General features: G+C 63.1%; 3 protein-coding genes across 3 annotated transcripts; all 3 read right to left on the minus strand.

Moving 5' to 3' along the window:
- Positions 1–809: 809 nt before the first annotated feature.
- On the minus strand, positions 810–1,417 carry HBQ1 (hemoglobin subunit theta 1). Its single transcript, NM_001171416.1, has 3 exons — positions 1,323–1,417; positions 1,034–1,238; positions 810–938 (listed from the first exon to the last, which is right to left on the minus strand). The coding sequence occupies exons 1-3, from the start codon at positions 1,415–1,417 to the stop codon at positions 810–812; spliced, it is 429 nt and encodes a 142-aa protein (NP_001164887.1).
- A 3,720-nt stretch (positions 1,418–5,137) lies between these two features.
- Positions 5,138–6,068, minus strand: LOC138843081 (hemoglobin subunit zeta-like). Its single transcript, XM_070063793.2, has 3 exons — positions 5,970–6,068; positions 5,485–5,689; positions 5,138–5,338 (listed from the first exon to the last, which is right to left on the minus strand). Exons 1-3 carry the CDS (start codon positions 6,062–6,064, stop codon positions 5,216–5,218), a joined length of 423 nt encoding a protein of 140 aa, XP_069919894.1. The 5' UTR covers positions 6,065–6,068; the 3' UTR covers positions 5,138–5,215.
- A 2,452-nt stretch (positions 6,069–8,520) lies between these two features.
- LOC138846919 (hemoglobin subunit zeta-like) lies at positions 8,521–9,760 on the minus strand. The gene is made up of 2 exons (XM_070063941.2): positions 8,828–9,760; positions 8,521–8,742 (listed from the first exon to the last, which is right to left on the minus strand). Exons 1-2 carry the CDS (start codon positions 8,933–8,935, stop codon positions 8,614–8,616), a joined length of 237 nt encoding a protein of 78 aa, XP_069920042.2. The 5' UTR covers positions 8,936–9,760; the 3' UTR covers positions 8,521–8,613.
- Between the last annotated feature and the right edge of the window lie 1,243 nt (positions 9,761–11,003).

Consider the following 11,003-nt stretch of genomic DNA (forward strand, 5'->3'; position numbering starts at 1 on the left):
GCGGTCGGAGACCCGGATGGAGCTCCAGGTTCCTGGCCTCGGACATCGCAGGTCTGGGGAGTGAACCAGCGGTGGAAGACCTTCCCCCACCCCACCCCTCGTCACTCTGCCTCTCAAATCAACCCTCTCAAAAGAATGCTGTGTGTCTCCATGTGGCTGCTTCTGCCGAGCGGTACTGCCGTGCAGGAGTGAGTTTGCCGAGTGTCACGTGGACCTCGAAGAAGTAGGTCAGAAGGTGGAGTTTCTGCAGTGGCCGTGACTGCACATCTGAGGCAAAATCCTGGGCGAGGGCAGCTCTGGCTTTCCAGGGAGGGGTGGGGTCCCGCCAGCCCCGTGGGCTGCAAGGCTGGTCCAGGGGTCCTGTCTCGCCACGGACCTCCGACGTCCAGGGCCCGGTTCCTGCGCTGGGCAGCAGGGGGCTCCCTTCCCCGATTGTCCGCTGTGCGGCTGCCAGGGCCTAGGCCGGACTCCGCCCCGGGAGACAGAAGGGCCTCGGCCTGGCACCAGGCCTGTGCAGCTGGGTTTGAGCGGAGTCCAGGAGGACTAAGCGAGCAGTACTGCGAAGGGCCTGGACTGGGCGTCAACAGCCCCCCGACCACCTCCTGCCTGCCACCCTCCTGGCCAAGGCCAAGGAATTCGAATTTGGGACCTGGTGCCCCAAACCCGCCAGCCCCTTGGTTTGCGGACCCGAGGCCATCCCCACACACACATCCCCAGGGAGCACTCGGTTCAGGCTGCTGCCCCGGGGCTTTACTCCAACACGACGGCGTCGCGGGGGGCGGGGCGTCCCACGACCTCCCACCCTCCATTCAGCGGTACTTGGAGGTCAGCGCCGAGATCACGTGGTGCAGGAATTTGTCCACCGAGGCGTGCATGGCGGGGCCGAAGTCTCCAGGGTAGTGCCGGGCGAGGGTCACCAGCAGACAGTGGCCCAGCAGCTGCAGGGAGGGGTCGTTCCCGCTCGCGGTCCATCGATTCTCCTCCCCCACCCCGCCTAGGGGAGCCCCCTCCCCGGCGAAGTCCCGGCGCTCACCCCGAAGTGGTGGGGGTCCACGCGCAGCGTGCGCACGTGCAGGTCGCTCAGAGCGGACAGGGCGCCGGGCAGGTCGTCCAGGTGGTCTGCGGCGAGGGTCAGCGCGTCGGCCACCTTGCGGCCGTGGGCTCTGACCTGGGCGGAGCCCGGGCTCAGGTCCATGTGGGAGAAGTAGATCTTGGTGCGCGGGAAGGCCTCCAAGGTTCTGCGGGAGGAGGGGGATGTGGTGCGTGTGGGGGCCCCGCGGGCGCGGGGCGCGGCGGGCCGGGGGCGCCCTCCCGGTGCGCACCTCTCCAGGGCCTCGGTCGCGTAGACGCCCACGTTGCTCCCCAGCTTCTTCCACAGGGCGCGCAGCAGCGCCCGCTCCGCCGCCGACAGCGCCATCCCGCAGCGGCGGGCAGCGGCGGGCAGCGGCGGGCAGCGGCGGGCGCGGCGGGCAGCGGCGGGCGCGGCGGGCGCGGCGGGCCGGGTCCCCGCGGGCCTCTGGGGGCGTGGCGCAGGCCCGTCCCGCCCCGCGGCGCCGCCGCGCGCACCCGGAGGCCCGCGCACGCACGCAGTCTCGGTCCGCCACTTTCGGGCTCGCTCTGAACCCCAGGCCTTTCAGCAAAACACACATTTGAAACATTCAGTGGAGACACATGTTATGCACACGCGCAGAGGGAGACCTGGACAGGACGCGGAACCCCGGCAGAGCGCGGGCGCTGCGCGAGATGGTGACAGCGACTCCCGGGCTGGGCCGCCGCGCGGTCGGGGTGGCTCGCAGCAGGAGTTCCGTTGCGGGCGGCCAACACCTGCACCTGCTGAGTGCCTAGCCGAGCCTTGCAGCTCCCACACTGAGCTGTCAAGCCAGCGCGTGCGACCCTCCCCACCTCTACTCCCAAACTGCCGGGGCAGTGCCTCCAGCCCCTCCTCCAGCCCACCAACCTCCTCTCTGTTTCCACGGATTTGCTTGTTGTGTGTGTGTGTGTGTGTGTGTTTAATAAATGGGATTATTCAACATGTGGACTTTTAAAAAAAGTCATAGATTTTTTAAATGCTTGCATTTATTTTTCTTGGACAGAAATCAATGTTACATTAATTTGAATATAGATTCATTATCCAATTATGAAACAAGATGCACACAGACATTATAAGCTGAGTGTTGATGACTTAAGGCACTGAGGTTGTAATTGTAATTACAGAGACAGCCACACACACAAATTCCTAACCTACTAAATAGCAGCTGTATACCCATGACGCCAATTAGCTATACTTTCTACTTATGACACTTATCAGTGTCCACTCTGGGTTAAACCAAGCAGGACTGGCCTGCCGTGATTCCAGGCAAGTGAGCGCCTCTGCTTGCTGCAGAGGTGGCCCTGGACCCGAGAGGGCACGCGGGGGTCAGGGGAAGCCGGACACAGCCGGGGCCAGCAGAGGACTGGCGTCTGTGGTCCACCTAATGTGGGTGTGCCGCCTCCGGGCAGTGTGTCTCCCACTGCTGAGCCCTGGCACTTGTGGGGGCCACGTCCCTGAATGGAACTCCAGGAGACCCACAGAGCACATGGGGTCACGCCCTGCCAGCCGCACCCCCAAGTGGTCCCCTCACAGTGCCTCCACCCCTCCCACAGACCTGGGCACTGGAGCCCCCCCCCCCCCCCGCCCTTCTGCTGACTGACCACAAAACCCAGGCGGGAGCAGAGGAAGCAAGCCAGCGGCTAAGAAGCCGAGTCTCCAGCCTGGTCATCGATGACCACTGCTCCCCAACCTGAGCTGCACGGAGCTGGGCGTCTGGTCGGAGAAGCGGGGTCTCTACCCCAGTGGGTGGGCTCCTGCACCCGGCTGCTCCTCAGCAGGCAGTGTTGCAGGTTCAGCCGTGCCCCACCATTCCCGGCTACGGCGGTGCCCCACCATTCCCGGCTACGGCGGTGCCCCACCATTCCTGGCTACGGCGGCACCACAGTCTGCCCACTCACCTGCTCAGGTGCACCTGTCGCGCCCCACCCTCACCTGTCTCCCTTCCTCTCAAGGAGCGAAGACGCCCCTTCCCACGGCTCCCACTGCCCCCGAGGTGCCCAAGGGGCTGCCACGGTGTCCTCCAAGGAGGAGCCCCAGACTGGGCGTGAGAGGACACTGGTGTTAGCCAGGGGCTGGATGGCACGGCAAACCTCCCTCTTCAGGAAGGAAGCCTGCCGCGGGCACTGTCCACCCCGGGCCCCCGCTGCCTCAGGGCAGGGGTGCCAGCCCCAGGGTGGCCACGTGGGCACTGGGCCTCACTGGCCCCAAGCGCGACCTAAGGGTCTTAGGAGTGAGCGTCCCCGGGTGCTGCTGGGATCTGCAGCCTGCACTCGACCTCCGGTTTTGTCTGCACCGTGGGTGGGTGGGTGGGTGGGTGGGTACGTTTGGGAGGCTGAGGGAGAGCCAGTGCCCTCCCGAGATCCTGGGGGAGCCGGGGACCCAGGCTGGAGGCAGCCGAGTGGCACGAGTGTGTGCATGTGTCGGGGGGGGGTTCTTTCAGCAGCCCCTCGTGGACTTGCAAGCAGGAAGGAAGGAACCAGCCGGTTGCCCACTCCTGTCCCCTGCAGCTGCACAGGGGGCCTCGGCACGTGCACGGACGTGTCCCCAGGCCGGCCCTGCACCTCAGGTCACAGACTCCACGGACACTGTCGGCCACTCACTCAGACTTTATTCAAAGACCAGGGGTGGGCTGCGGGGATGGGGGGTGCAGGGGGCAGAAGGCAGGGGAACTCCCCGGTCCAGCTTACCCATATCTGCAGGTAACGTGGGGTCAGTTCTCTAAGCCCCTCCCTCACAGCTCTGGGAACAGGATCTCAGTATGTGGGGGAGGGGCAGCTCTGCACAACAGGCTCAAGACCCCAGCCCCAGGACCCCTCTTCAGGGCTGGGTGCCATCTGCCTGGCCGCCCCGGCACAGTCTGGGATCCTCAGCCAGGAGCTGTCTTCCAGGATCTCCTCACTGTGTTAGTTGTTTCCAAGACTGGGAGCCCCAGTACCCTAGCTCCTTACTGGGGCCTGGGGAGACTCGGATTGGGGGAGGGGCCCCTGGACAGGGCTGGGAGGGGGAGCACGAGGCTGCATGGCACCACCTTCAGCTTGCCCTCAACATGCCTTCAGGCCCGTGTGTGGCTAGGCTGTTAGGACTCAGGCTAAGGGTGGAGTAGTGGCGTAGCGGGGAAAGATGCTGCCTGTGGAGCCCAAGTCCCGTGTGGGCAGCAGTTCAGGCCCCGGGGGCTCCACTTCTGACCCAGCGCCCTGCTGATGCTCCTGGGACTGCAGTGGGAGACGCCTGGGTGCTTGGGCCCCTGCACCCACGGGGAGGTCTGGAAGAAGCTCCTGGCGCCTGACTGTGGTCTGGCCCAGCCCTGGCCACTGTGGCCATTTGAGGAGCCATCCAGCAGATGGAAGATCTCTTGTTCTCTGTCTCTGCCTCTTTCTCTGTAACTCTGCCTTTCAAATAAATAAATCTCCTTTAAAAAACCCGTAATGTCTAAACTCTGTCACATCACGAGGTATATTAGCATGTTTAAAGTAAAAGACCCAGGAACCACACGGACCACAGGGAGTGCCTCGGGGTGAATGAAGCCAGGCCCCTGCTCCCGTTGTAGCTCCTGGGAGGAGCACCTGCAGGCAGCCGTGAGGCTCCGTGACAGCTCTTCCCTGCTCCTGAACTGAGTTCCTGCTCTGGCCTCGCTGAGGGTCTGTAACCCCGCAGGACCCACTGTGCCCCAGCACCTCCCGGATGTGTGATCCTGGCCAGAGATCTGGAGCGGGACCCGGATGTGGCGGGTGCACTTATTGTACCTGGCCGGCGCCGGCGCCACCGCCCTGCATGATCTTATGAGATCAACGACCGGCCTGTGCCAAAGGAGTGCCCAGCCTTCAGCCTGCGGGACTCAGAGCGCCTGTGCCGCTCGAACTCTCCGAGGGACCTGGGGATGCTCCCCGGGATGGAGGGAGCAGCCGGATCCCCAGTGCAGCCGCTAGGGTCGCGGGAGTCGGCCCGCACTGCGGACACCGACCCGGCCCGCTGGGCACAGCTTCTGCCCCTTTCCCCTGGCACAAGGAAAGCGGGACACAGCTCATCCTTCTGCATGAGTTTATTGGGGAGTGGAGAGGGTGCCCGGGCGGGTCAGGGACACAGGAGGGGTGTCCGGCTGTCCAGGGGTGCGGAGAACGCTCAGGACTACTTAGCGGTCTTGACGTCAGACATTCGGCCCAGGAACTTGTCCCAGGCAGCTTGGGCCTCGGCGGTGAAGTCTCTGGGCAGGTTCCTGGCCAGGGTGACCTGCAGGCAGTGGGACAGGAGCTGTGCGCCAGGGGGCGGTCAGCAGCAGGCGGAGAGGTAGACACCAAGGGCCTCCCCAGATCCAGGACCCCACCCCGGCCCGGACCTCGCGCCCAGCCCTGCCCACAAGGCCCCGTCCCACCCAGTCGCCCGTGCTCTGCGCTCACCCTGAAGTTGACCGGGTCAATGCGCAGCTTGTAGGCGAGCAGGTCGCTTAGAGAGGACAGCGCGCTATCCAAGTTGTCCATGTTCTTGACCGCGTCGTCCAGCGCGGCCGCCACTTCGGCTCCATGAGCCCGCAGTTGCGCGGAGCCCGGGCGCAGGTCGAAGTGCGGGAAGGAGATCTTGGTCTGCGGGAAGCTGAGGAAGAGCCTGGGGGCGGGCGCCCCACACCCAGCAGTCAGGAGAAGCCCACTTTCACGCAGTGTTTGCAAGGCAAAACCCAGCGTGCAGTCCACAGGGAGTGCACACGGGCATTTCAGACAGGGACTGCGGACCAGCCCAGCCCCTGCTCCCCTGTTCCTGTCACTCAGTCCCCAGCTGCTGGTGGAGGCCGTGAGCAGGAAGACTGGCCACTGCGTCACCGTCCCTCCTCCTGACCTCTCCCCGTCCCTGGTCTGGACACTCAGGCTGTGACCCATGGGGCACCTACCTCTCCAGGGCCTCAGTGCCGATGGCCTCAGACTGGGAGGAGACCTTGTCCCAGAGGGACATGATGATGGTCCTCTCGCTCTTGGTCAGAGACATGGTGAGGCCGGGGCTGGGCTGCTGCAAGGGGCTGGAGGTGCTGAGCACTGGGTGTGGTGGTGCTCAGCTCCCAGGCTCCCTTATATACGGGGAGCAGAGTCCAGCCAGGCCCTGGCTCTTCTGGGAAGAGGGGAGGAGCAGAAGGGGCTGTGGGGGTGGGGTCTGTTATTGGGCACCATGACAGAGGCGGTCAGGGCCTGGTGGGGGAGGCGGGTGAGGGGCTACCACTCTTGCTGGGCCTTCCAGGGGCGTTGGCCGCAGTCTCTCCACTGGGTCCAGGGGAGATAGGGGCCCTGCCGTCCCAGGGGTCATCCCAGCATGGCCATGCTGCGCTGTCCTCATCCTCCCAGAGTCACAAAATGGGGACAACCAGAGCAGCAGGGGCCGCTGCCCGCCCTCGGGCCACCCCACCCAGGCACTGGTCAGGCCGACCCACGGGTGTCTGTGACCCTGAGTTCCCTCCAGGAACACGGCTCTCCCTGGGGCGCTGAGCGGAGCCCTCTGTGCCCTGAGCTTGGGAGGAGCCGGCAGGCTGATGGGAGATCAGCCACCTGAGGTCACGTGCTGCTGCTGGGGACCCCAGTGTTGCCCTGGGCGGGGCTGCTGCAGCACGGGCACCTGCCTTCTATGTCTTAGAGATCCTTTGTGTACTTGCCAGGCAGACGAGGGCCTGCACGGCCGGAGCTGGGCCAGGGCTGAGGCCAGGAGCCAGGAAGTGCATCCAGGTCTCCCGCGGGAGTGGCAGAATCCAGGTAGTGCAGCTGTCAGTGCTGCCTCCCGGGGCCACACCAGCAGGAGTGGAGGTGGGCCCTGACCCGGCTCTCCCAGCAGTGAGGCCGATAGCCTCCCCACACGACGAGATAGAAGAAAAATCCCAGCACAAGATAGTCGCCTCTGTCGCTTTAGGCTTGTCTGGGCTGTAACCAGCAGCTGCCACACACAGCCAGCTCCATCACCCGCACACTCCTCAGCCACGCTCTGGCTGCCCTCCTCCCCTCCCCAGCCTCTGGAAACCACTACAAGTTTGTGTTTTGCAAGAATGTCCTGTATGGGCCAGCACCGTGCACAGTGGGTTAAGCCACTGTGTGTGACACAGGCATTCCATGTGGGCAGCGGTTGGAGGGTGGGCTGCTCTTCTTCCAGTCCAGCCCGCTCCTAATGTGCCTGGGAAAGCAGCAGAAGATGGCCCCAGAGCCTGGGTGCCTGCCACCTCTGTGCCACACAGGATGGTGTCCAGGCTCCTGGCTCCAGCCTGGCCCAGTCCCAGCCTTTGAAGCCGTTTGTGGAGTGAACACTGGATGGAAGATCTCTCTCTGTCCCTCTCTCTCTCTGTCCCTCTCTCTCTGTCCCTCTCTCTCTCTGTCCCTCTCTTTCTCTGTCCCTCTCTCTCTTTCTCTCTCCATGTCTCTGTCTCTACAACTCAGCTTTTCCAATAAGTAAATCCCAAAAGGAACGTCGTGTCCATGGAGTCGTCGGTGCAGTCTGTGCAGATGCCTCCTTCCCCTCATCCGGGCGGGGCTGGGCGGCAGCACTCGACTCCTCTCTGGGGCAAGGCCGGACGTGGTCCGTTCACGCCTTGAGGACATTTGGGTTGCTAAGGCCCAGACAGCCGCTGTGAACATTCACGGGGTGGGCTCCGTGGGAACACAGGCTTCCTTCTGTGCAGGGTTCCCAGCAGGGTAGACACGTGTGTCTCTGACATCCTAGGATGCTGCCCTGTTCCCGCCCTGTCGGCATGAAGGGACGGGCCACGGCCTGCAATGTGCCACCGTGTCCCTCCGGGCTGTCCTGACAGCGTGCCGTCGTGTGTCCCTGTGGCTCACCCTGTGCCTCTGCTAGCATGGACGCCTCTGCTCTATTGTTTCTGGTGAATATTAGTACAAGTGTTTTGCTGAAATTATTTTATTCATTTAGTGAAAGACTTCCAAGAGAGAGGCAGAGACAGAAGAGAGAGCTCCTCCATCTGCCGGCCCACAGCTCTGCTGCCACGAAGGCCTTAGCTGACTTGACGGCTAGTGACAGCTCTTCCCTGCTCCTGAACTGAGTTCCTGCTCTGGCCTCGCTGAGGGTCTGTATCCCCGCAGGACCCACTGTGCCCCAGCACCTCCCGGATGTGTGATCCTGGCCAGAGATCTGGAGCGGGACCCGGATGTGGCGGGTGCGCTTATTGTACCTGGCCGGCGCCGGCGCCACCGCCCTGCATGATCTTATGAGATCAACGACCGGCCTGTGCCAAAGGAGTGCCCAGCCTTCAGCCTGCGGGACTCAGAGCGCCTGTGCCGCTCGAACTCTCCGAGGGACCTGGGGATGCTCCCCGGGATGGAGGGAGCGGCTGGATCCCCAGTGCAGCCCCTAGGGTCGCGGGAGTCGGCCTGCACTGCGGACACCGACCCGGCCCGCTGGGCACAGCTTCTGCCCCTTTCCCCTGGCACAAGGAACGCGGGACACAGCTCATCCTTCTGCATGAGTTTATTGGGGAGTGGAGAGGGTGCCCGGGCGGGTCAGGGACACGGGAGGGGTGTCCGGCTGTCCAGGGGTGCTGAGTGTTCTCAGGGGTACTTCTCGGTCAGGATGATGAACACGTGGCGCAGGAACTTGTCCCAGGTGAGTTGCGACTCGGCGGTGAAGTCCCTGGACAGGTACCCGGCCAGGGTGACCAGCAGGCAGTTGGGCAGCAGCTGCGTGGCAGGGGGCAGTCAGGGCGGGTGGGCAGCCCCAGACCCCAACCCTGCCCACAGGAGGGAGTCTGTGCTCTGCGCTCACCCTGAAGTTGACCGGGTCCACGCGAAGCATGTAGGGGAGCGTGTGCCTCAGCGTGGACAGCGTGCCATCCAAGTTGTCCATGTTCTTGACCGCGTTGTCCACCGCCATGCCAGCTTGACGCCATGAGTGTGCACCTGCGCCGAGGCCGTATGCGGGGGATGTGCGAGAAGTGGGTCCTGGTATTTGGGAATCTGAGGAAGAGCCGGGGGAGGGGGCCCCACACCCGGCAGTCAGGAAAGCACATTTTACACAGTCTTTGCAAGGCAAAACCCAGCGTGCAGTCCACAGGGAGCGCACACGGGCATTTCAGACAGGGACTGCGGCCCAGCCCAGCCCCTGCTCCCCTGTTCCTTCCTGCCACACAGTCCAGCTCCCTCTTACAGTGCCTGGGAAAGCAGCAGAAGATGGCCCCAGAGCCTGGGTGCCTGCCACCTCCGTGCCACACAGGATGGAATCAGGCTCCTGGCTCCAGCCTGGCCCAGTCCCAGCCTTCGAAGCCGTTTGTGGAGTGAACCCTGGATGGAAGATCTCTCTCTGTCCCTCTCTCTCTCTGTCCCTCTCTCTCTTTGTGTCCCTCTCTCTCTTTCTCTCGCCATGTCTCTGTCTCTACAACTCAGCTTTTCCAATAAGTAAATCCCAAAAGGAACGTCGTGTCCATGGAGTCGTCGGTGCAGTCTGTGCAGATGCCTCCTTCCCCTTCATCCGGGCGGGGCTGGGCGGCAGCACTCGACTCCTCTCTGGGGCAAGGCCGGACGTGGTCCGTTCACGCCTTGAGGACATTTGGGTTGCTATGGCCCAGACAGCCGCTGTGAACATTCACGGGGTGGGCTCCGTGGGAACACAGGCTTCCTTCTCTTTTATTGATTTATTGAAAGACTTCCAAGAGAGCGGGAGAGACAGGGAAAGAGAGCTCCTCCACTGCCGGCCCACAGCTCTGCTGCCACAAAGGCCTTAAGTGACCCAGGCTGAAACCAGGAGAGGGGCTCCACCCAGGTCTCCCAGGTGGGTTCAAGGGCCCAAACACTTGGGGCCACCGTCCCCTGCTTTTCCCAGGCTGGTAGCATGGAGCTGGGTCAGAGGTGGAGCGCCAGGGACTCCAGTTTGATGCCAGGTGCAGGCGGCTAAGCCACAGGGCCCTGTGCCATGACAGCAACCCCATGCTGTGCTCATTCCTTTTCCATTGGTTCACCCTCCAATGGCTGCTGCGGCCGGTACACCATGCTGATCCGAAGCCCGGAGCCAGGTGCTTCCTCCTGGTCTCCCATGCGGGTGCAGGGCCCAAGGACCTGGGCCATCCTCCACTGCACTCCCGGGCCAGGGCAGAGAGCTGGACTGGAAGAGGAGCAACCGGACAGAATCCGGTGCCCCAGCCGGGACTAGAACCCGGGGTGCCGGCGCCGCAGGCCGAGGATTAGCCTACTGAGCTGCGGATCCGGCCTAATTTTGTTTTGAATGACTTATTTATTTATGTACTGAATTGAAAGGCAGAGTGACACAAAGATAGGGAAGTCCTCGGATTGGTCTCCCATCTGCTACTTCACTCCCCATATGCTTTCACTGGGCTGAGCTGGGCAAACCAGGAGGAACTCCATCCGGGTCGCACCTGGGTGGCAGGGCCCTAAGTACAGGGGTCGTCACCCACTGCATCCCAGGGAGCTGAGGGAGGGAAGCAGCAGGGCTTCAACGGGCACTCTGGTACGACATGCAGGCCTCCCAAGGGCGCTTCATCAGGGGCCACACAACGCCTGATCCTGTCTCTGTCTCTCTCTGTCAAGATGTTTCTGTATTTGAAAGACAGAGAGAAGAGAGTAAGGGAGGTAGCACTCCCACCCACTGGTTCACTTCCCAAAGAGCTGCAACAGCTCCAGCTGTGCTGGCCTAAGCCGGGAGCCAGTGTCTCCAAGCCTGTCAGGAACCCAAGTCCTTGAGTCATCACCTCCCTCCTTCCCAGGGTGCATGTGCAAGAAATGGATCTGACGCACATGGAGCCAGGACCCAGACCCAGGCACTCAGGGATGTGGGTGTGACTTTTCACTGTGCCAACACACACCCCTGGTTATTTCTTCAGTGTTTTTGTATATTGAGTGAAGATGGATGGGGCTGTGCAGGGGGAGTTGGTGGTGGGGAGGGAGCTGCCAACGGCTCAGCCGGGGCCATGGCAGAGAAAGCGGTGCCA

Source organism: Oryctolagus cuniculus, chromosome 19 (assembly GCF_051225735.1).
Source record: "Oryctolagus cuniculus isolate XC-2025 breed Fujian yellow rabbit chromosome 19, ASM5122573v1, whole genome shotgun sequence".
NCBI classification, from domain to species: domain Eukaryota; kingdom Metazoa; phylum Chordata; class Mammalia; order Lagomorpha; family Leporidae; genus Oryctolagus; species Oryctolagus cuniculus.

Excerpts from the sequence above, each read along its gene's own strand:
- LOC138846919 (XM_070063941.2), bottom strand. The coding sequence starts at position 8,935 with ATGGCGGTGGACAACGCGGTCAAGAACATGGACAACTTGGATGGCACG. Across the intron at positions 8,743-8,827 it reads TGGACCCGGTCAACTTCAGG|CTGCTGCCCAACTGCCTGCT; the intron begins GTGAGCGCAGAG and ends CCTGCCACGCAG.
- HBQ1 (NM_001171416.1), bottom strand. The coding sequence starts at position 1,417 with ATGGCGCTGTCGGCGGCGGAGCGGGCGCTGCTGCGCGCCCTGTGGAAG. Across the intron at positions 1,239-1,322 it reads GCGACCGAGGCCCTGGAGAG|AACCTTGGAGGCCTTCCCGC; the intron begins GTGCGCACCGGG and ends CTCCTCCCGCAG. Across the intron at positions 939-1,033 it reads TGGACCCCCACCACTTCGGG|CTGCTGGGCCACTGTCTGCT; the intron begins GTGAGCGCCGGG and ends CCCTCCCTGCAG.
- LOC138843081 (XM_070063793.2), bottom strand. The coding sequence starts at position 6,064 with ATGTCTCTGACCAAGAGCGAGAGGACCATCATCATGTCCCTCTGGGAC. Across the intron at positions 5,690-5,969 it reads GGCACTGAGGCCCTGGAGAG|GCTCTTCCTCAGCTTCCCGC; the intron begins GTAGGTGCCCCA and ends GCCCGCCCCCAG. Across the intron at positions 5,339-5,484 it reads TTGACCCGGTCAACTTCAGG|CTCCTGTCCCACTGCCTGCA; the intron begins GTGAGCGCAGAG and ends CCTGGCGCACAG.